The 25881-nt window shown below is 40.2% G+C and overlaps 1 protein-coding gene across 1 annotated transcript in view; it reads left to right on the forward strand.

Moving 5' to 3' along the window:
* Window positions 1-25881, forward strand: part of LOC126196235 (putative tRNA (cytidine(32)/guanosine(34)-2'-O)-methyltransferase) — a 61043-nt gene that overhangs the window by 10671 nt on the left and 24491 nt on the right. The window contains exons 2-4 of the mRNA XM_049934548.1: window positions 1394-1517; window positions 8302-8371; window positions 10912-11090. Coding sequence (XP_049790505.1) covers window positions 1397-1517; window positions 8302-8371; window positions 10912-11090 — 370 coding nt within the window. The 5' untranslated portion in view covers window positions 1394-1396. The remainder of the gene's footprint in view (window positions 1-1393; window positions 1518-8301; window positions 8372-10911; window positions 11091-25881) is intronic.

Raw genomic sequence — 25881 nt, forward strand, 5'->3', positions numbered from 1 at the left:
GAAAAAAGGTTGTATGAACATGTGCCCAGAAATGCATCATTGCCACGGTAGATGGTGGTGACAAATGAAAGTTCTTCTGACCATGTGCTGCATGTTTTTTGTGTGGTGCAGTCTGTGTGATTGACACAGAATACTGTAAGCAGTAGAATGGTCTGGTATTCATACCAGAAACAAGCCAAGATTGTGTTTGTGTACGGCCAAGCAGATGGAAACAGTCGAGAGGCAGCACAGGTATACCAAAACAAGTACCCTCTCAGACACCAACCACATCACACAACATTTCAGGCCCTTTTTGGGCATTTGTGTTGTCATGGTTCCTTTCAGACAGATGATCTTGCAGGGAGGTGGCAGTCTGTGCATGCACCAGATTTTGAGGATTGGGTTCTACAGGATACTGAGACGAATCCTAGTACTAGCTCTAGGCAAGTTGCCTGCCAACAAGGTGTAAGACAAAGTATGATTATGTGTGTCCTACATGACAACTATGTGCATTGAATCCCATAGTGGCCACTTTGAACATTTGTTGTGACATGTTTACGATGCAGCTCTGTACTGTGTTCTGCTACAGTTTGTTGTCGTTACACCATCCATTTCCAGACACATGTTCACAGTAGCTTTTTTCCTCCATTTCCAGTCGGGAATCCATCACTGCAGTTTGTCAGTGTACACATATTTCACATATGAAAAATTGTCTGTACCTTGTTGTAACTTAAATTGTACAATGAGTTTTTATCTGAAGCACTATGATTTAGTTTATGTGGTAAAGTGCAAGCTTTATTTGGAGATTTTCTGACTTCTCTTTTATGATGGCATTAGTGGATAATCCACCTAGAGGATGCCTAATTTGCATGTTTGGCTTGTTATCAGTCAGCACTGGCTAAAGTATAAAGGACTATTCTTTGCAATTACTGCAGTTTGTTTGCTGCTGTTGACTGGAAAATCTGTATAATGCTCTCTACCATACACTACATCTCAGATCCACAGAGCAGTGTAAGTAGAATCATCTGCATGTTCAACTGCAGAATAATGCTGAAGACAACTTTCCCAGATGGTCCAGTGGTCTCAAATACTATCTGTGATTTATTGCTTGCACTGTTAAGACTTTATTGTTGGTCTGAGTCTCATGAGGATGACTTAATAGCTACTTAAAGGAGATGTGAACTTTTAATACTGGTGTCCAATGATATTTTAGGCACAGGATGAAGCAGCAGTTGGTTGGTAACATTCGATGTTCCCTTGACGCAGATCATGAATTATGTTATATTCATCTTGACTTGAAACTTATCACTGTATCATCTGATTTTGAGTGCCAACAGTGGTGTCTTGTATACAGTGTTTATGTGTATTGATTTTTGTAATTGAATTTTTTTCTGATTTTTTTTTTTTTTTTTAGGATATGGGAAAAAGGTCAAAAGACAAACGTGACATTTATTACCGCCTAGCAAAAAGTGATGGTTGGAGAGCAAGAAGTGCTTATAAATTAATACAAATAGATGAGAAATTTAAAATTCTTGATGGTAAGCACTTTAGAAAGCCACAAACATAAATAATTCTGGCTTAAACAACGTTACAAGTATGTGTGTTTGATTGCTAAGAACAATCGTAAATAATATCGTAGCCACTGGTCAATCATTTTTAACTGTACAAAATATTTGACAATTTCATTTCTTTGCATTGTCTGTCATCCAAGTACCTACTGAAATATGATAAAAGTTGATACTTTTTGTTGTCATTAGTTTTTAATGAACCACTTTTCTGAAACCATTTTTGAAATCATAATTGTGGTAAGAAAAATGGCTCTGATCAGTATGGGACTTAACATCTGAGGTCATCAGTCCCCAATTGTGGTAAGACACAGCATTAATTTTGAAAAAGTCCAGTGTTTTGTGTTTATTTCCAAAAAAATACGAGGGCGGTTCAGAAAGTAACCTCCGATTGGTCACAGTGCGGGTTGTGGGGGGAGTAGCGACGCCATCTGTGCGTTCACGCACTCAACAGGTCAGTCGGCATCAAGCCGTGCTCAAGTGAATGTCGTACCTGCGCTAGTTTAGTTTTTGTGGCAGTTTGAAATGTGTGCTGCAATAGAAAACCCCGCCAAATGTGAAGTGCGTGCTGTCATAAGGTTTTTTACAGCCAAAGGATATTCTGCAGCAGCTATTCATCGTGAGCTTTGAGCCGTGTACGGACCAAGAGTTATGAGTGAAGGAGTTGTCCATGAATGGGTACGTTTATTTAAAAGTGGACGAGAAAACGTTCATGATGAAGAGAGGAGTGGTAGACCATCATTGGTGACTGACGAACTCGTTCAGACAGTTGATGCAAAAGTTCGTGAAAATCGACGTTTCTCAATGTCGGAGTTGTCTACTGGTTTTCCACAGATTTCTAAGACTCTCTTGTACGAGATAGTGACAGCAAGATTGGGTTACCGTAAGTTCTGTGCACGATGGGTGCCCAAAATTCTTACCGACCACCACAAAACTCAAAGAATGGCCTCTGCATTAGACTTTCTGTCACGTTATGAGGACGAAGGAGAACCATTGTTAAACAGAATCGTGACCTGTGACGAAACCTGGATTAAGTACGTGAACCCTGAGACAAAAGAACAATCAAAGATGTGGGCACATTCAAATTCGCCTACCAAACCAAGAAAAGCCTCGCAAGATTTTTCTGCCAGAAAACTGATGGCAACGGTGTTTTGGGATGCCAAAGGGGTGTTGTTGGTTGAATTCATGGAACGTGGCACGACCATTAATCAAGACGTGTACTGTGAAACAATAAAAAAGTTACGACGGGCTATAAAGAACAAACGCCGTGGTATGCTGACTTCCGGTATCGTTTTTTTGCACGATAACGCCCGTCCTCACTCTGCTCGCAGAACAACGGCCCTTCTTGAGTCCTTCAAGTGGGACGTTATCAACCATCCACCTTACAGCCCAGACCTGGCGCCAAGTGATTATCACCTCTTCATGCATTTGAAGAAATGGCTCGGGTCACAGCGGTTTGATGACGACGAAGAGCTCAAAGATGCGGTCACAGGCTGGCTCCAGGCACAAGCGGGTGATTTTTATGCAGAAGGAATTTCAAAGCTTGTGAAGAGATACGGTAAGTGCCTCAATCACTATGGAGACTATGTAGAAAAATAGTGCAAAGATGTAGTTGTAAGATGTATATATTAAAATATTTTTATTTAACTTGGTGTATTTTTTTAAATCAACCGGAGGTTACTTTCTGAACGGCCCTCGTACATTTGGATGGGGTACACACAAAGAGGCATTAGCTAGATAATTACAAGGCGCATCCATAAAGTAAGTTTCCCGCTCGTCCACAGCTTGCAAACTATATGCTGCGTGAAGCGACTGCATGTGCATCATAAAGTACTGATGTGCCTTGGTGCATGTGCTAATGGAACTTTCTGAGGTCTCATAGTAGCTTCATGCCAGCAGTTGTTAATGGAGGCTCAAATTTCAGTTCCCAATATGTGTGAAGCGGGGTGCTGATAAAGTTTTTGAATGCACAGATTTAAATTCATCATCATCTGTGCTAGGCCCATAGGCATAATGTCATGAGCAAGCATTTGGTATGTCACAGGTGCAGCAACTTTGTAACTGGTCACCTAGATGTTTATGACAAAGAGCGCAGCAGGAGACCATGCCTCTGTACAAGCAAACTTGTGGAGCTCTTACTGGAACACATTGTGGAGAATCGTCACATCACAGTCATGGCACTCAGCAGTCAGTTCTCACAGATGTAATGATACTTTCTGCACAGAATTGTCATGGAACCCCTATTGTTCCAGAAGTTGTCTGCCTTAGCAACTGGCTCCAGAACAATAAGCAAAGTGCATGGGGGCAGCTTTCACTTTTCTGCAGCAGTACCATGATGACAGGAATGAGTTTCTGAACTGGATAATCACAGGTGATGAGACCTGGCTTGCCCACAGTAGTCCAAAAATCAAGCAGCAATCAGTGTGTTAGTGTCACACTGCAAGATGAAATTCGAACAGACTGTGTCAATGCTGAATGTGCTGTGTTGATTGTTCTGGGACAAGTGGAGAGTTCTCTTTTCAGATTCCTGACCATGGGTAAGACAGGGAATGCTGATCATTCTTGCAAAATAATGCAGAAATAGTGACAGACCATTCAGAACAAGTGGTGCAGAATCCTCAGTTCTGGTGTCGCCTTGCTGCACAATAACATTCAGCCACACACAACTCTTGCAAATGTTGTGCTGTGGCAACAAGTGCAACAGGAACCAACAGCAACCCGCACAGTGTACATCATGGTGACGGTATTCCAGTCCATCCAAGACAGAAATTTAAACCAGCCAGCTTACTAGCAGATCGACAGAGGGCAACATTAGTAGCCAGGCCAGCAGCAGATCCAAGGTGTGTGCACAGCACCAGTCAGTGCATGCAGGCCAGTCTGTGCGCACAGACCAAACTATTTCCTACTTCCTGTGAAACTAAGTTTGAACTAATCATTTGGAAATGTTACTCTGCGAGACAACTATTTACGCCTGCACTGTGATGGTAGCCAGCAGTTCCAGTGCAGCCAGCCACATTGGATAGACCTCACCTGGACAATGTCTACCATGATGAGTGCTTCTACTCTTTGCCATCACTATGAAGTTGTACTGGCCCAAACAGGACTCTGCAAGTGGAGGGAACTTGGTATTTCATTTTTCTGTATCTCCTACACCTGTAAAATGTGTCATAAGTGCTAGTATTGCAAAATTCTTTGCTACTGACTTCAAAGGCATTCAACTGTCACTGTTACTTTTTGGAACTCAGATTGTTTGAGGATTCAGTCAATCAAGAAAGTTCTAATTTTTATTCTTCAGAAGTTAGTTACTGTGTTCATCCCCTACAGCCTGAACCTACCTCCTAATGATGTCCATCTGTTTTGGAATCTCAGGAAATTACTGTTCAACCGGAGTCAGCATTTTGAGACTGACAGAGAGGCATAGATGGTTGTCACACAATGGTTCCAACCCCTTGCAGCAAAATTCTTTGACACACAGATACAAATGTTGGTCACACACAAGACAAGTGTCCGAATTTCGGCGGTGAATATGTTGCAAAATAGCTTTGTTTCTATTCCAATAAATCTTTCAATTAAATTGTGTTTTGTTTCTGTTCATGACCTATTTACTTCATATTTTTACATAATATTCCAATAAATATGTGGACAGACATAGGCTATATATATTTTAATGTACCAGTATATATACATTATGAAACAGGAAAACAGTGTTATTAAAAATCTAAAAATTTCTTGACCGATATACTTCAGATTTGTACACAATACACTAATAAAGATTCAAACATATATGGGCTATATATATTTTTAAACGCTATACAGATTTGATATTAAAATTGGCTGCAAGGAAAAAAAAGCTGTCCTATGAAAATGTGTGGTTTCATTTTCTTTCTCTCAGTCAGTTTTAACAACAATAGTGGGGCATTTAAACCATTAGACAGATTATTTCTTCGGCATATATTCTTTCTTCTTGTATATAATATTAAACAAAAATTGTACGTACAACACTGTGCTATTTTGTTGTCTTCCTTGCAATTGGTTGTAACAGAAAACAGGAAAGACATATTTGTGGCTTATCAGCTTACAATTAGGGAATCCGAATCATCTGATTTGAGAGTGGGCACACACATGTACCAACACAAAAAAAGTCCAGAAGCTAGCAGAGTTACCAGTCTTGTTTATGTGGCATTTGAGGACTCAGTGTGTGTACTATTTGGTGGTATGTTACTTTAACTCCTAAATAATTTACCTTCCAACAGATCTTTCTGTAACCATAACTATTAATTTTGCCATTCTGATCTCTCTGTTCTGGTTACTGATTTTCCAAAATAAAAAACTAGGGACTGACAAAATAAGCACATAAAGCTAGCATTTAGATTGCTGTACTACAACTCCCAAAAACTTTGACAAGTTCTTTAATTCTTGTGCATCCTCATACTTCTGCAGCACAATGATTGTTCCATAAAATTTCTGGTGTGCAGCCGCATAAATTTCACTTCAATCATTACTTAGATGTATGTAATGAAATACACTCCAAGACCAAAAAAAAAGACACACTACTACTGAATTATCCAAGTGGGATGGAAATTGGTAGTGTGATGTACACATACAGACAAATAAATGATTACGATTTCAGAAAAATCAGATGATTTATTCAAGCAAAAGAGCTTCAGAAACTGGCCAAGTCAATAATGCGTTGTTTATCTATGGTCCTTATGCAAGCAGTTATTTGGCTGGCATTTATTGATGGAGTTTTTGGGTGTCCTCCTGAGAGATATTGTGCCAAATTCTGTCCAGTTAGCACATTAGATTGTCAGAATTCCAAGCTGGTTGGAGGGCCCTGCCAATAATGCTCCAAACATTCTCAGTTGGGTAGATATCCGGTGATGTTGCTGGCCAAGGTATGGTTTTGCAAGTGCGAAGACAAGCGATAGAGACTCTCTTCATGTGTGGGTGGGCATTATCTTGCTGCAATGTAAGCCCTGATTGACTTGCCAGGAAAGGCAACAAAATGGGATGTGGGATATCATCGACATACTGCTGTGCTATGGGAGTGCTGCGGATGACAACCAAAGGGGTTCCTGCTATGAAATGAAATGGCACCCCAGACCATCACTCCTGGTTGTCGGGCTGTATGGCAGGTAACAGATTAAGCCCCCCCCCCCCCACCCCCCCTCCATCCAGGGCATTTCCAGGCAGGCCTTCACTGGTCATTGGGGCTCAATTTGAATTGGGGCTCGATCACCAAAGACAATTCTACTTCAGTCACTAAGAGTCCATGCCGAATATGGCTGACACCACTGCAAATGGGCTGGTTGGTGTACAGAGGAATGGTAGTCTCCGGGCAAAGGGCATCTTGAGCTCAGCCCCGCTCTTTGAGTTGCCTAAAAATGGTCTTTGTGGTCACTGAAGCACCAGTTGCATGTCAGAACGATGATAATGATGAATCCAGGGCTCTGAGGGCTTCTCTGATGATTGTTCCATTCTCATGTTCTGTCATCTCTCTAGTTTGACTGCTTCCTTCTTGATGCAGTGTTCAGCCATGGTACATGGATTCCTGCCAACTTCATTGAATAGTGGCATTGTTCTTATTCAAATTTCGAGTGATTTGCTGTTTGCTCCAAACGGCTTCTTTGAGTCCAACAGCACATCCCTTCTCAAATGCTGACATCTACATATATTGTCCATACACCTGACTGTGAGGCATAGTACTATCCATCTGAGTACATGGAATGAAATTCAGGAAGACTTCATGTCTTGGTATTGTCATGTCCCCTGTTTACTGTTCTTGCGAGCTGAATGGTGAAAATGTTCTACAGTGTCACACATTCATTCATCAGCTGCCAAAGTTTACAGTTTTGCATTTTCTGTCAATATCTGTATGTATATCAATTAGTGACTAATTTGCATAACTCCTTCATGATGCATCTTTTGTTTCTCGGAATGTATTTCTTGCTAAAATTTAGTAAAACAAAGTACAAATTAAAGTAAATTGCATTACTACTGGGACAGGAATCTCCAACACCATAAAGGAAACAACATAAGGAGCCAAAAATTAATCATAATCAAGGTTTTGTTAAGTGTGTCAAACATTATAAGTAATATTTAGAAAAGTTATATAAGTATCAAAAAACATCAAATCCTAGGCTCCATCTGTTTTGCACATGAACTGATTGCTGTCTTAGGCAGAAGGCCATGATTTCACACTTAAATAAGAAAATATGTCAGATTGGATCTAAATATTGTAATTTCTCTGAAGCTGCTAATTGTATTTCGAATAGTGAAATGCAATACAATTTGTCTCTCTTATAACCCTTCAGTGATATGGTCATTAACCTCATTTTTAGTCTTTTATTCGATTTTGTAATCCATGTTCTTGGCTTACCATTGTCTTTATCAGTTCTCATTATTCATTGGCCTTTGAAGCTCTGCCCACCTCTCTCCTCCTAACTTGTACATAATTTTTTTAAAAAAAACTTCTTTCCCTCTGTCCAAGAACTGCAAGAGACACATTTGATGGTAGTCCCTCCACTTGAGAATTTCAACTTCATCCTCTGCTGTCAATCTGTTTTTCTGCATCTTTATACATTTTTAGTTATTGCAGTTTTATGTACTGGGAATTACCAGCATCCACATAATGGATTATTTATTTTTGTTTGTAATGATATATTAAGATAAATTTCTGAAAAAATTGTTATTACTACAGTCACCAAAATTTTTATCTGCCTGGGCTGAATATGCAAAAAAATTCTCTTCGTTGCAGAAGTTAGACGAGTAGTTGATTTGTGTGCAGCTCCAGGTAGCTGGAGTCAAGTCCTATCCAAGAGACTCAGGTAAGTTCCTAAATATTTTGTCACCATTATATGTGAGTAATGTGCATCAGCAGTACCACAACATCACATCTCTTATTACCAGTCACAAACCTTCTGATGTCATCATGATTATTCTTAAATCATATTTTATAGACTGTACTTTTAAATCTTTGATAAGGTGATGGTTCAAAAGAAATGCATCCTGGCTGATGAAGATTAATAGGAAAGTGTATTGAAGATTTTTAATAGTTTCTCACACACATGACTTTGGTTATCATACACTACCAGATCTAAAGTATCTGAACACCTATTAATGAACATTAATATGGAGTGTGTCCACTCTTCATCTCTATGACAGCTTGAACTCTGCAGGGGATACCGAAACCAGTTTGAGCAAAGTCGATATTCTAACTCATCCCAAAGGTGTTCAGTTGGGGTCAGGTTGAGACTCTAGGTACATCAGTCTATTTCAGGAATGTTACTGTTCACAAACCATTGCCTCACAGATACTGCTTTGCGATTTGGTGCATTGTCATGATGACACAATCAGTCATTATCTCCAAACTGGTCCTCTATTGTAAGCAGTTCACAATGCTGTACAGTGTGTTCATATCCTGCTGCATTTAGCATTTTCTTAAGTGTAATAAGGGGAGCACACACCAGTGCTAAGAAACACCCCCATACCGTAGCACTTCCTTCTCCTTCATTGTTAGCTGTACACAGGATGGCTTGTAATGTTGTCCACATATCATTGAACCCAAGTCCTTCCATTGGTTTGCCACAGGGTATAGTGTGAAACATTACTCCAAATAACTCCTTTTCCAGTCGTCTACTGTCCACTGGCATTGCTCTTAACAGCAACTCAACACTGCACAACAGTCTTTAATGAACTGTGACAGGAGCCCAAACAGAAGTTGTAGATGTACTAGGGCATTTATAAAAGCTCTGAAATACCAACTGAAACCTAGATCTGAAGCTAGAACAGAAACAATGGTTGATTGCTGCCCTTTACCATTTTGAAAGTCATATCACAGTCGTTGAGTACATTCAACTTCTCTAATGGAAGGTATTTTTACGAGCAACTGAAATGTTGCTTACCATAGATTACAGAAATGTGTGGCTTATGAGAAGCTGTTTGACCATTGTACTTCATTCTTTTTAATTCCCTATGGACAGACATTGTGCTAGCTCGACTACTAATAGTACTCTGGAAGTCAGGAGTGATTCCTTCTGCTCATTTAATCCGATTTTTTATTACCACTCTCTGCAATGCTCAACGGTCCTCCTTGTACATCAGTACATGAGGTCTGCCTGGTCTTGTTTTATCTGTGGTTGTTCCTCTGTTTTTCCATCACACAGTCACATCACCAACAGTCAAATTGGTAGGAATGGAAGGGTTGAAATTTCCTGATGGATTTGTTATACAAGTGCAAGCCAACAACTAGTTTTTGTCAATGTCACTGAACTTTCCTGATCGACCCGTTTTTCTGTTACTGCTTCTGTATTAACAACACAACACTCTCCACCTCCTTTTACACTGGTGGATCAGCCTCTCATGGCATCTAGTGGTTAATTACGCATTTCATACTAGTGTACATAGTGTACTTCAAACTGTTCATGAAGTAAAAGGGGTGTTCAATATTTGACTCACCCTATATAATTACATATCCTATTGTATCTTCTGAGAAGGAAATGTCAGTATGTCTAGTGGTTATTATATATGACTAAGTAATATAGTTAGAACAACTAGTAGCTGTAGTTTCTGTTATTTTCAATAAGAAATATGTTAGAGGTATATACTGACAAATGCACACACAGACTGGTTCATCTGAACTCAAGAAGGATAAGTAATAATCTCAGCTCCTGTGGAGATATGTAAGTTATAAACATTACTTTTGCATAATGCTTTAGTTACTAAATAGCACTGATATCACCTTTGCTACTGAGTACTTTTCTGTTCTATATTTGATCTGTCAGCAGATGAATAGTTTGTTCTACACAAAGAACTGTCATGGTTATCCAAATTCTTGTGGAATGATTTTAAACATTTATCTGTATGGACAGGCATATTCTTCTGCTTACATTTGCAAAATTTTGGAAGAGTAGAGTTTAATGTACCATCTGTCGTGCTGCATAAGGTATGGTAGGTGATCAGTCATGTTGGTTTCTTTTTTTTCCCCAAAACAAAACAAAACAAGGCACCATTTGCCTTAATCATTTTAGGAACATCATAGAAATTCTAAATCCCAATTGCTGGATGAGGATTTGAACCCTGCTCCTTCCAAATGCGTCGGGCCTCTTAACCACAATGCCACCGCATGTGATGCTCACATTCTAGCAAAAACTGTTAACAGATTTTTGTAATTCCAGATATTCTGGTAATTTATGTGAAAGATTGTTAAAGTACAGTTTTATTTCTAAATATCTATTGTTGTGGATTTCTGTTTCTTTTATTTATACCCTTTCTCGTCCAGTCATCCACTTGTCAGTTTGTCCCATATGCTTAAAAGAAAAGAATAATTAGCTGTTGTCTCTATCAAGAAACATTTCTGCTTTTAAAGGGCTGATGACCCCAACACAGATACAAAAATTGTTGCTGTTGATTTGATGATAATGGCCCCCATTGATGGTGTCACATGTATCTGTGGTGACATTACGAAGGGTGAAACAGCTAAAGAAATTGTTGACCAATTTGATGGAAGCTTAGCAGATCTTGTGGTTTGTGATGGAGCACCGGATGGTAAGTTCTATTCTGAAAATTACTTCAGTGTGTTTGACACAGTATACATTAAGACTGGCTAATCAGCTAAATATCATCTCGAACTAGTTTTCAATAGGAATACAAGCTGAAAAAATTAATTAAAATTTGTTCCAAGGCTGGGACTTCAACCCGGGTCTCCTGTTCACTAGGCAGATGTGCTATATACTATATAACCCTGGCATAGTGGCTAACACAACTACAGCAATTACTCTAATCCAGTGCCCTCACTAACACAGCTGACGATTTAAAAAGGAGCAAATGAAGAAGGGCTGAGGTGTGAATTGGAGACATGTAGATCATATGTGCCTGAGGTATAAACAAGATTTCCCCATTATGTGCAAAGCTGGGGTGCTATTCCAGTATCGGAGAGCCTCGGCAGTACTGACAGATTAAGAAGGGGAAAATCAAGATGAGTTGAGGTGCGAATTGAAGTCTGTGTTAGGGAGCGCATTTGACTAGGACAGTCTGTGTAACTATGCCAGAGTGGTGTAGTGTATATCACACCTGCCTAGTAAGTAGGAGACCCTGTATCAAGTCCCAGTCTTGGCACAAATTTTAATTCATTTCTTCACCTTCTATCCTTATTAAAGATAAAGTTGAGACTCAATATGTCACCAGGAAAATGTACTTCCAACAGGTCACCTACACCTGAGATATAGGTAGGATTTCCCCATTACGTACAAAGCTGGGGTGCTATTCCAATATTGTAGAGCTGAGCCATACTGATTATTTAAGAAGGGGGAAATCAAGATGAGCTGAGGTGTGAATTGAAGTTTGTTTTAGGGAGGGCATTGGACTAGGGTTGTCCATGTAACTGTGTTAATCGGTATGCTGGGGTGATGTAGTGGATAGCACTTATGCCTAGCAAACTAGTTTTGTTGTACAATCTTTATGCCTCTTATTTGGTAGTGGAATGCAATGATATGGCTATGTAGTTACTGTCTCTATATAGCTTATACCTCTAATGAGTGCCCTGTTTCTTATTCATTACTCTAGTGCCACACTGATGTATTAATCACTTTTGTAATTCTGTCTTTCCTTTTTTGGCTAGCATATTGAAAAAAATGACTTAAATGACTTGTATCAAAAGCTGGTAACAGCTATTGAAATGTATTCCTTTTGTTTCATAATATGTATTTGATGGTACATCACTATTTACTAAATAGAAGAGGTATGGAGTAAGGTATAGGTACATAGAATGGATGTCAAATTGCATAGCCTTCTGACACAAGCATGCTACTGTGTCAGCAACCAACGGTTGATCTCTCTCTCTCTCTCTCTCTCTCTCTCTCTCTCTCTCTCTCTCTCTCTCTCTCTCTTTTCCTCTGCATGTGTGTGTGGGGGGGGGGGGGGGGGACACGTGCACAAGTGTGTGCACATGCGCATGCACACACCTTCAAGGAGAAATTTGCGGTGGGGGAGGTGAAAGCAATTCACTGTCCATTCTACAAATCTGTCTGCTGGTTAGCACCTCTTTCATATGGTGAGTAATGATCTGTTCTCACATGCAGTAAAACTTCATTAAGACACTCGTGCATCAATTTTTTCCCTATTTAAAATACTCTTTCACTCCAGTCCAGCAACTCTTTCATACTCATGTATATACACATTCCCTGTTTAATGTGCACCTCTCTCACAGTACACATGCTGTCCTTCCATTGGTAGCATCTTTTGAAAATATACGGAAAAGTAGAAAAAAGATTGCCCGTGGCATCAGGCATTTTTAGAGTCAGAGGATCCTATAGTCACTCCCCACTGAATTTTATTTGCTTTTTTATAGTTTAGTGTGAGATGTTTCATCAACTTCAAAGAATTGCAATAAATCACACTGTTAATTCCAAACTGTTACATTGTCATTAACAATCTGTTGTTACCTGGTGAACAAACAGTAGTGCTACCGAACAGGTAGAACAAGAAACAGTGTTAACTATGATTAGACAATGGACTCTGTAATCCCTCTCTTAGCTGTATTCCTAACTTTCAATTGACTACTACTTTATTGTATGTAAAATTCTCTTTAAGAAAGCTACCCAGCTGTAGCAAAGTGCAAGATGATTGAGGAAAGACTTTTTATGTAAATAAAACAATGCTTAAAGATTCATGCAAACCACCTGAAAAATCTGAGAAAGACATTTTCAGTAGCAGAGATATTTTAAATTATACGGCAATATGATGAAACAATACGCTGTCACAAAAATAATTTTTAAGTCTCCTAGGATGTTACATGAATGTTGCAAGATGATGTGGCAGTTGCTTGTGAAGCAACAGAAAATGAAAGCTGGTAGATAACCTGAGCTGAAAAATGGTTAAAAGCCTTATATTCTCTGAACTAGGGCTTTATACATTTTTGTACAGTAACTGAATAGGAATTCAAGCAAAAGGTCTATAACTTATGCTTATGTAGACAATATAAAATTTTAAAAATATCTATGGATTGAATCAATAAGTGTGAGACACATTCTGGAACTGTTTACCAGAACTTGAGACCAGACTTGCACCACCTGGAAAATTACATCCTAGAAAGCCTTAACTGAGGTAAAAGACCAACAAACATCTATCAAATCATGCTGTTGTTCCCTGGAAATGTTGCAACAAATGGCAATAGCCAATCCTTCCAGTGGTGAAAAATCAAGAAGAAAAGGCTCTTCTCAGAGCCATCTCTAATAATGGTATCACCAAAAATAGGCAACAAATTCTGTGAGAACTTTGCTGTATGCATAAATGGGACTTACTTTGTATTGAAGAAACACATAGAAAAGAAGGGGCAATAAGACCAGATATACAGGGAATGAAATTAGCTACAGAAAATCCACGTCCTAAATTTGGCAGAGCTGTCTTCACAAAACCTGAAATAACCATAACATCAACCAATAGAACTACCAACAACAAAAACATAAAACTACTGACTGTTGAACATGGCACCTATACAATAACATCCATATGTGGAGAGGAGGTCATCCTGACTTTGCCTCCTAATTGCAGCAACCAGAAAACACAGTTCATTTAGTAGACTTTAACTACCACAGCACATCATAGAGGTACAGATGAGGATAGACACAAACTAGGTAAGTGGGTGGGAATAAATAAATTATCCCTGATTCATGACCCCTAGCTACCATGCTCATTCAACAGCAAGATCTGGAATGTGAAGTCAACCCCAATAATCATTTTGTAAGCACAAATATGGAAGAACAATGCTTAACAACCTTATACACACCTAACACAACACTGGCCTATTGGAATCCAAATATACACTGCTGTGAGGACAACAAAAATACCATTACTCTGAAGGTTCAACTTTAAAGAAGGTAAATGGACAGAGTACACTGAGGAACTGGGTGGAGAAATAAAAAAAATCTCTGCCCAATCCCAGAAATTTACCAATCCTTCATAAATATCCTTGAAAAGATTTCTACGAGACATATGCCGTGATGCATTTTATCAGGCCTGTCTGACAAATCAAAGGACATCCTGAGGAAATACAAAACACTTTATGAACAGGATCCTTTTGGTGAAGAGGTAGTCCTATGCTGAGAAACATCAATAGAAATGATTAGTGAGTCACAGCAGAGGAAATGGGTCGATCCTGGAAAGGATCAGTGTGGCCCACAGCAGCAAAGTGGTGTGGAACATAGTCAAAAAACATAATAATGACCCTAAGATAGCCAAGCAAATCCCTAAAATAACACCTAATCAAATTTCTCACCAACTCCTACTAAATGGAAACCCCAAAAAGAAATGCCTGGAAATAAAAGTTATCAGAAGCCAGAGCCAAGAATCAAACACGTTTGAAATGTCTTTTACTTTTTTTAAAAAAAATTCATGTCAAAGGCATCAGTTACAAGGGAATTAACAGAAACTAACAGTTATAAAACATGTAAGTAGACAATGGACATTAACATGTAAACATGAAAAAGGACAAAGAAATCTATGATTAACTTGTTCCATAAAAACACGGGAGAACTGCCGGATATCAGTAACTTCCTGCCACGATATTTCGGCGCAGAGTCTTCTGGCCATCTTCAGGTGAATGCCACTGTAGTAGTACTGGCGAGTACGCGCTGAGCTCCGCTATTTAAAGCCTTCTGAGGTGACATTGCACATGCGCTGCTCAGCGCGCGCGTTCATAACGGCTCCGTGCGCTGCGCCTCGCGCCCTCCACTGTGAAAGCCTGGCGTATCGGTGTCAGGTCGATTTCCATCTTTATGCAGATAACTACGTCGACTACGAAGTTTCTCTATAACAGAATTCCAAGCAGAGTTCAGCTGATAACCGCTATCTCGATTGATGAGAGTCTCGTTGTCAGACAATCTTATTTCCACAGATTCATTGATAATCGAGCTCCAAAAGTTTGATGTATGGGCCAAAATTTTTGTGTCGTCGTAATTCACGGAATGGTCTGTGGAAATACAATGTTCGGCGATTGCGGACTTGGTGGGTTGGAAAAGGCGAGTATGCCGTTGGTGTTCCACAATGCGTTCCTGCACAGTTCGTGTTGTTTGCCCTATATATGATTTGCCGCATTCACACGGAATTTTGTAAACACCTGGTTTATGCAGGCCCAGGTCGTCTTTAATGGATCCCACCAGTGATGAAATTTTGGAAGGAGGGCGAAAGATGACTCTCACTTGATACTTTCTCAATATTCTGCCTATCTGTGAAGAAATATTCCCAATAAATGGTAGATAAACAGTCGACCTGAAGGCCTCTTCCTCTTCCTTGTTCCGTCATTTGTAGGTCTTCATCACTCTGTTCACTTACCTAGGTGAAAAGCCATTCTTCAAAAATACTTTTTGCAGGTGTTCCAGTTCCACTTGAAGACTGTCGGCGTCAGAGATAGTATGGGCACGGTGGACCAAGGTTTTGATTAACTTGTTTTTGCCCAAAAGTGAGCTACATTCAAAGCATTACAGTTAGCATACAGTTAGAAGTAATTGTACATAAATAAGCATTCATAAATACACTTAAGTTTAGACTAACGGACATGGAATTAAATTGTCTTTGCCCAGAAATGGACAACGTCCAAGGCATTACAACTGGTCAGCATCATCTCTTCTTCTGTACATGATGACGGGCACAGATGGCAGTTGCTCAGGTGAGACATCATCTGCTCCTCTCCACACTCACAAGTTGAGGGTCCTCTAGCATATCCCCATTTTTCAAGAGTTTCTTTATACCGCCCAACACCAGTTTGTATTTTGTTGAGGGGCTTCCAGGTACACCAGCTCTCATTATCACCAGGAGGTAGTTCTTCTTTAGGTTGTCTCCAGCCTAGAGGAGCAGTCTCTACTCTCTTTCTCCACATGTCTAGCCTTTGGTTTGTGTTGTTGTTGTTGTTTACATAGACCCTTACAAAACTTTTTCTGGACTTCAAGCAAGACAATGCTGGCAAATGGGCAAATAATGGGTGAGTGTCAGATGTCAAAGCTCTATGTCCTTCTGCTTGAACACCTGCTTCATGCCTGATGTCAGATGGAGCTATACCTGCTAGATGATACAGCTGCTCCACTTTAGTGGGTCTCAGGCTCCCAGTGATTATGCGGCACGTCTCATTCAGAGTGGTGTCCACGTGCCTAGCATGGTAGAAGTTATGCCAGATAGATGCTGCATATTCACCCGCAGAGTAGCACAACGCCAAAGCCGAAGTCCACTGGCTGTGCACCCCAGTTAGATCCCCTTAGTTTTCTTATGACATTATTCCTTGCGGACACTTTCATTTTGGTGTTTTGAAAATGTGTTTTGAATGTTAGGGTCCATTCTAAGGTAACCCAAAGATACTTTGGGGAAAATGAATGTTCAAGTTGAGTGCCATTCCATGAAATATTTAGTTGTTGGTTGGCCTGTCTGTTTTTTAGGTGGAAAGCACAGACTTGCCTTTTTGTAGGGTTAGGCCTTAAGTTATTATTTTTGTAGAACCTTCCTAGTTCTTCCAGTGCTTCAGACAGTGCCAGTGCGAGATCATCCATGTACAGAAAACTCCTGGTGTACAGCAGGAGTAGTCAATCATTCGTATACATATTAAAGAGTATAGGGGCAAGAACACTGCCCTATGGTAGCCCATTCCTCTGTAGTCTCTGTCTACCTCACCGTCCTTGAAATTCCGTGAAAAATCTCCTGTTGCTAAGGAAGTTGACTATTAAGGTGGTTAAAGTAGAGTCATTAGTGACATCATAAAATTTTTTCAGGAGTAATTTATGGTTCACAGTGTTGTACGCAGCAGACAGGTCAACAAAGGCCACACCGGTTACCATACGTGATTCAAAGCCGTCTTCGATGTACTCGGTGAGACTGAGGATCTGTGATGTGCAGTTTTTACTTGATCTAAAGCCAGCCTGTTGAGGTATGAGCACGAGTCAATTGCGTCTGTCAAGCAATTCAGAATCATTCTCTCCAAGATTTTATAGAAATGGCAAAGAAGAGATATGGGACGGTAGTTCGTAGGGTCATTGTTCTCTTTACCAGATTTAAGGATAGCGATGACATGAGCTTTCTGCCAGACTTTTGGGATCCTACCAGAGCTTAAGCAGTTGTTAAACAGGTCTAGAATCCATTTTAGTGTTGCAGGACCTAAACGTTTTATTTGCTCATTCCTAAGATCATCCAGCCCAGCAGCCTTTCCTGTTTTACACTTACTAACCGTCCTCTGCGGCTCTTCCAAGCAGAAAGGTCTAGACAGGTCGGTAATAGAAGTACACATGTTATTAGACTTTGGCTTGATGTTTCTGTTATCCGATTTCCCATTTAATAATAGTTGATGGGCAATATTGTTGGCTGTTATGTTTGCATGGACGGTCACACTAGCAGGGTCATTGATTATTAAGGTGTCTGAGAAGTTTCCAGGCTTTCTGGCTGTTGTTGCTGAAGTCAGCTTCCTCCATAAGCTTGATCCAGTGATCCAACTTGATGGCTGATATTGATTCAAGTAATTGCAACCCACGAGATATTGTTTCTTCACAAAAAGGGTCTTGCTCAAATGCTGTGTAGTAGTGATCAAGATCTGATGCTATCTCACGGCACAGTCCTTGCAAGTATTTAGTTCGACCTTCACAGGGGATGGACATTTTAGAACATTTGTTGACAGCTCTTACGAAACGATCACATTGCTCAGAGTATGGGCTGATATGTGTTACCTCTTGATCAAGAAGAGTTGTAAACTTCTTCCAGTTTGCTTTTTTAAAGTTATATTGGCAGCGAAATAGAACTGACTGTGGATGTATTGCAGCCAAGATCTGACACATGACTGGTCTATGTTGAGATTTAGGCATTGAGGAGCATACTGTCTTTCTGCACAGCTGTGTGGTGGTTTTGCTGGCAAATATGAGGTCAGGATTGTATCCATGCTTCCATCGCACACAATTGAAAGATGGTGATGGCTTACTAACTTGTATAAGTATCATAGACCCAAACTCCGCCCGGTTTAGTACTGCATCCCCTTTGTCGTCATATTCACTCTAACTCCAACTGGCACTATGGCTGTTAAAGTCACGCATTACACACTTAGCTGGTTGACTATGGAAATTGGGTGTTTCTTGAAAAATGAAGGCTTCTGTGGGAGGTTTATAAACTGATGTTACCGTGACACCATGCAGCTCAACTGTTATGATTTCAATATTTTTCTTTGCAGTAATTCCAGTAGAGTTAATATCTAAGCTGGGTTTTGCAAAAATGATGCTGCCATACTTTTACTGTAAAAGAACTTCATCATGGACTGAATTCAATAGAAAATGGGAAAGCATCAGGAGGTGGTGAAATATGCACGAAACAGTTCAAACACTTTGGCTCTGGCGCCAAAGAATAGATTTTACAACTCTTTAATCACAGTCTAAAAGTGTGAAAGATCCCCAATATTTGGAACAGTACTGATACCTGGGAAAGATGCAGGCCAACCGAAAAATTACTGCCCAACAGCATTCTTATGGCATCTTTGTAAGCTGTATGAACAAATGATTTTAAATCACGTAGCAAATATTGCAGATCAAAAGCACAGCTGAATTCACACCAGGAAAATCATGCACCAGTCATATCCTGTCCCTTACAGAAAACATAGAGAAAGGCTTTGAGAACAAACAAATCACAGATGTAATTCTGGGGTTCTGCATATGACACTATTAACCATAGAATGCTCACGAAAAAGCTCTGCAACACATTTAAGGACCTCAGCTAAGAAAAATGATTGAATCTCTAATACAAAACAGTTTCTCGTAACTCTGGAGAGTAGAAAAAGTCAATGACATCAACAAGATAATTGTATCGCCCAGTGCAGTTTCCTGCCCCTCCCCCCACATCCCTCCCCCCCTCCTCCTGCCCTCTTTTATGTTACATACTCAAATGCTCAACTAGCACAATAACATACAATACATTTCTCATATGCGATGATGTGACTATTACTTATTACTTCACAAGGAAAGTGCTTTGAGGAGGTAGAAGGCAAACTTGGAAATTTGTTAAACATAATGTCTGAATATTAACAAGAGAACCTCTCAAACCAAAGCCCTTGAAGAGAAGTTATAATTTTCTGACAAACAGAAGGAATGAAAGCAGCCTAGAACATACAGACAAATCATGCTGGACAGATTTCTGGTATACAAATATCATTGGCAGAAGAACCACCAAAAGTTTTCCACTAGGAACAGCATCTTAAGAAACCTATCAAATAATAAATGGGGAGCCATACCAACTTTATTAAGAACAACTGCCCAAGCACTTTGCTTTTCTATGGCAGGAGATGCATGCCCTGTATGGACCAGACATGCATATGCCAAAATAGGCAGCAAATGAGTCAGGAACTAAAATTGAGGGTAGTAACACAAGCTGAAATGCTAAATTCTGTTTTTAAATGGTCTTTACAAAGGAAAACTCAGAAGAATTGCCACAATTTATTTCTTGTACTACTGGAAAGATGAGTGAAATCAGTATTAGTGTCAGTGGTGTTAGAAACAGCTGAAATCCTTAAAACTGAGCAAATCTCAGATTGTATACTGAATTTGTGGCTAAGTTAGCTCTTCTTCTGACTATAATCTATTGAAGATCCCTTGAACAAAAACTGTACCCAGCAGATGGGCGAAAGCACAGGTCACACTTATTTACAAAAAGGGTAGTAGAAGTGGTCCATGAAACTACTGTCCAGTATATTTTACATTGATTTGTTGTAGAACCTTAGAAAATACCCTGAGCTCAGACATAATGAGGTATCTTGAACAGAATGACTTTCTCCATGCCAATCAGCATGGATTCCAAAGACATTGACCATGTGAAACACAACTTGTACTTTTCTCAAATAACATACTGGAAACTTTGTATCAAGGCAGTCAGGTAGATGCAGTATTTCTTGATTTCCATAAAGCATTTGACTCAGAACCACATCTGTGCTTATGGTCAAAAATTCAATCATATGGGGTATGAAGTGAAATTTGTGAGTGGATTGAGGACTTTTTTGTAGGGACAACACAGCATCTTATCTTGAATGGAGTGTCATCGGCAGATGTAGAAGTAACTTCATGTGTGCCTCAGGAAGTATCTTAGGACTGTTGCTGTTCATGTTGTATACTAATGATCATGCGGTCAGTATTAATAGTAACCTCAGTTGCAGGTGAAGCAGCTATCAATAATGAAGTACAATCTGCAAGAAGCTGCATAAATATTCAGTCAGATGTTGAAAAGATTTCAAAGTGGTGCACTGATTGGAAACTTGCCTTAAATGATCAGAAATGTAAAATTTTGCACTTCACAAAACGAAAAAACATATTATTTTATGAATATAATATCAGTGAATCACAGTTGGAATCGAACAACTCATACAAATAAGTGGATAGGGTCAGTTGTGGGTAAAACAGGTGGTAGGCTTTGATTTATAGATAGAATACAGGAGAAATGCATTAATTCTACAAAGGATATTGTATACAAATCACTTGTGAAACCCATTCTAAAATACTGCTCAAGTGTGTGAGACTCATACAATAAGACTAACAGTGGATATTGAACATATACAGAGAAGGGCAGCAGGAATGGGAGGGTGTTACAGTGATGCTGAAGAAACTGAACTAGCAGACTCTTGAAGATAGACATAAACTACCCCGAGAAAGTCTATTAACAAAGTTTCAGGAACTGGCTTTATATGTTTACTCTAGGAATATACTACAACCCCCTACATATTGGTCAAATAGGGATCATAAGGACAAGATTAAAAGAATTACAGCACACACCGAGGCATTCAAACAATCATTCTTCCCACATTCCATACATGAATGGAATGGGAAGAAACCCTAATAACTGTTACAGTGGAGTGTACCCTCTGCCATGCACCAGACAGTGGTTTGCAGAGTATAGATGTAGACATAGGTGTAGATACTCTGGAAGCATAAGCTGTCACCTTCCTAGATTTTTACTTGAAACACACCTATCCCATAACTACTAATGCCAGTGGGAACTTGTGACTCACCATTCTTGTCATAAGATGCTAGAACTGGAGATGATGTTAGCACCTTCTTAAGGACAAGGAAAGATCTTTTTTGCACCTTATTCCAGGAAAATTTGGCATCTACTTACATTAGCTCTTGTGAGAAAAATGCCTTCACACAGAAGTCCCTTACGAACCATCAGTGGTACAAGCACTTTCCAGGAAAACATCTCATCTCACATCAGGAATACGCCGAGGAGTTGGAAACTGTGACTGCTCTTATTTACCGTGGATTGGGACAAACTCCATCACCATTTATCAGGTGCCCCAAGATCTTTTTCTTTGACAGTGAAGAGGCACTTTTTCAAGTTAAGATAGATGCCTGCAGTCTGAATGCACTTCAAAACGGTTATCAGACACATTTAATGTTCTTGGGTTATCTTCAAAAAATTAACATGTCGTCCATTTAATTTGTTGATGCAGGTTGTCCATCATATACTCGAAAGTGGCTGGAGAGTTATGTAGTACAAACGGCATAACTTTGAACTCATAGAGGTCATCAGGAGTTACAAAGGCAGTTGTTTCCCCATCAGCCTCGTCAACTTGATTTGCTTGTAGCCCGTCTGCATATCCATAGTTGGGAACTAATTTGTTCTTCTATGGTGTGATCAATGGGAGGCAATGGGTAGACATGTTTCTCATGATTTTGTTCATTCATCAGCAGTCAATACAGAAATGCCATCTGCCATCCTTCTTCTTCACAAGAACCACAGAATAGGAACAGGTACTCTCTGCAGGTTCATGTCATTTTGCAGCATCTTTGCCACTTGCCCTGGGTTATCCATTGTCCAGCTGGTAACATCCTACTGGTGGATAATCCCAAGGGTTATTCAATGTTCTACCATGTGCTGGTTGATCTGTCTTTTCTCCACTTCAGATCTGAAAGCATCTGAAAATTGTCACAGAACAGCTAATACTCACCAACATTGTTCCTCAGTCAGGCCAGAGCCTGATGGCTGTTCAGTAGTAGCTTCCTTCCCTATATTTTCTGTAGTGATAGCAAAGCACGTTTCTTCATTAGTGACATTAAGCTGCTCTTCTTGCACTAGTTTGGCTAGCCCTGTGCACATACCTTTAGGGACAAGTTGCAGATGCTCATGACAGTTAGTAATCCAAAGTTCTCTTCAACCACCTGCAGTGCTTATGAACTTCATTTGAATGTAGATTTCTTTTGTGAGCCTGAGTAACTTTTTACAATTGAGAAAAGTGTCACAGTTTAACTCAGCTTCTAGACTGACAACTGGGACTCATTTCATTGATGACAATCGCTCACAGCAGTCTGTGTAAAGTGTGCTTGCTGAAAAAGCTTCATTAGTTGGGAACTCTGATCTTCCACATTCTGTGACTACTTGTGATGCCTCAAGAAGTCCCATCTGAAAATTACGTTATGACTACATTCTGATAAAATGACAAATTTGAAGGGCTGTGTTCCTTCAGTGATTGTTATTCTTACAATATATGTTCCTGCAGCCTTTCAGCACAGTCATTATCATATAATGGAACATAGTTTCCTCTATGTGGTAATACTAAGCATTCATCATTACAGTAAAGGAAACCCCAAGAGTCAACAAGTGCCAAGATAGGTTGGCTGTGAATCAGATTTCCTGACATCTCTATGACTGTTGTCCATGAAGGATTTTCATTTGTGGCAGCATCACTTTCATAAATGGTCGCCTTGCTTAGTTTTCGTGAATCCAACAGCGAGTTGAGTGGCTAGTACCTCTGTACAGCACAGAGAATAGTTATGCTGTGTTTGGAAGTGACCGTGTCCAGGTATGGTGATGAGCTTCAGCCCACTGGTCGATTTTAATTGTCTGGAGTTGACTGGCATGAATAGAATTGTTGTGATGGTTGACATCTGGCAGTGTAGCAGACGTCGAAAACTTGTTTTCTTTCTCTGCAGTGGTGTACAGTGTGTCAAGGGTATGCGTTACAGTCTGTCCTCCACATGGCTGTTCTTCTGCAGGGCATTATACTTGGCAGAAGAATTATTATATGTGCATTGGTGAGGTGCTGGGCTGTCATTTGATGGCTGCAGAGTAAATCCAGCTTGGCCAGGTCAATTGTTCCTGATGCATTTGGCTGGTGGCGGAGATTGGTACTAACAATTGATACAGGGTTTGTATAAAAAGTAATGAGACTGATTTTTTGCTGACACAATTACACGACTGTACTTCGCAGCGCGGGGGGTGTTAGTGGTACCAAATGTCTGGCCGAAACCCGTGAGGTGCCATTTGCCTGTGGGCTCTTGTCTTGGCAGCATCGCATTGAGTGGACACGTCGCAAAGTCGTCAGTCATGGCGCAACATGCAGCAAACAATCATTCAACGTTACGCCATCAAGTTTTGTGTGAAACTAGGAAAATTGGGTAAGGAAACTTTGATTTGTGTTGGCAAGCCTACGGCAATGATTGCCTGTCAAAAGCCCAGGTGTGTGAAGAGCTTTAAAGAGAGCCAGGACAGCTATGAGGACAAGAACCACCCCAGACGCCCGTCAACCAGCAAAACTGATGACAACGTCGACCATGTGTGCATTTTATTGAACACTGACCATCGCATGAGTGTCAGGATGACAGCAGCGCCCGCAGACTTGATAAAATGACAGTGCACAACATCATCACCAAAGAATTGTCGATGAGGAAGATCTGGGCCAACATGGTTCCAAAGATTTTGTCAGATGTTCAAAAGCAAGCACTTGTGGACGCCTGCTAATAAAATCTCCTGAGCCTTGAAGCTGATCCAGAAATTTTAGATAACATTATCCCAGGGGCAAAACCTGGGTTTTTCAGTACGACATGGAGACAAAGCACATGAGTGCCGAATCCCCATGTCCCCATGTCCATAAAAAGGCTCGCATGAGCAAATCGAAGGTGAAAGCTATGCCGATTGTGTTTTTCGACATCAGGGGCATGGTTTATCATGAGGACAAACTGTCATTGGTGCTTTTTATTGTGAAGTACTCAAGAGACTGAAAGCCAGGGTCCATTGTGTGAGGCCAGCCATCACCAATGATTGGAATCTGCATCATGACAATGCGCCGAGTCACACCTGTTTCATGGTAGCCAGCTACCTGGCCAAGAAATGGATTCCAACGATTCCCCAGCCCCCCCCCCCCCCCCTACATTCCCAATGTGGCCATGCCAGTCTTTTTTTTGTTCCCCAAACTAAAAACGTTCCTTAAAGGACACCATCGTGGGACCCTGTACTAGGTCCAAGCCGTCACAACGAGGGCTTTGAAGGCCATCTGAGACTCAGCGTTCATGGTAGGTTTTGAAGTGTGAAAATCTCACATGCAGTGGGTTGTTGACTCTCAAGGGTCACACATTGAAGAGTACTAAGTGGTTGTAATGATATCTAGAATAAATTTTGATTCACAAGCTCAGTCTCACTACTTTTTATAAAACCCTGTACATCTGTTCTTCAACATTTTCTGTTACCTTCTGATGTATAGGGTCAACATTCTTTGCTGCTAGTCTGTGCTTACCTGGTCCAATTGTTCTGGCTGCCATAAAATGCTGTATCTCTTCTCTTATACAATGGCGTAACAGATAGGTGAGGTCATGGTGGTCTTCCACAATCATCATGGGGATGACATTCAGGATTCACTCTTACATCTGTTGTCCAACATTTTTCTGTTGCATTTTGTCAATTTGTTGGCACCATATGATTATTTCCTCTATTGTTGTGACATCCTTTACCAGAGATCTTTTGCGACTTCTTCCATCAAGTGTGAGATTTAGTCAGCTTCTGTTGTACTTGGATCACAGTGTGACATAGGCCTAAAACAGTCTGTGTGTAAGACTGTACCATTTCCCCATGACATTTTGCCACGTTCTTTCACTAAGCAGACTTGCTGCTGGGTGTTGCCAAATATTTTCTTCAGTTTGACCTGGAATTTATGCCAGCTGTTGAGTTTCTCTTCATTGTTCAGAACTACTGCTAGACTGTACCACCTAAGTTAAAAAACACATTTGCCAAGCACATCAGGTCATTTCACCTGTTATATTTGGCAACTTGATTGAGTCTTTTCAGCCATTTTTTTGGGTCCCAACCAGCTTCTCCAGAAAACGCTGCTGACTTACTGCTGTTTAGGAATCCATTGGTCTCCTGAGTATGTAGACCTTGCGAATGATGTACTTCTTGCATTCCAGCTTCTGTCCTCATAAGTTACGCCTTTTTTGTTGCCTAATTGGAGCCACAGGGATGCAGACATATTGAAGTACCCAACGTCTTCACCAAACAGAATAGAGTCTAAATCCAAAAGCAGGGTTGTCTGTGAAGTACAACGCTTAGCACTGAAAGCATATTTATTACG

The sequence above is a fragment of the Schistocerca nitens genome, chromosome 1 (genome assembly GCF_023898315.1).
Source record: "Schistocerca nitens isolate TAMUIC-IGC-003100 chromosome 1, iqSchNite1.1, whole genome shotgun sequence".
NCBI classification, from domain to species: Eukaryota; Metazoa; Arthropoda; class Insecta; order Orthoptera; family Acrididae; genus Schistocerca; species Schistocerca nitens.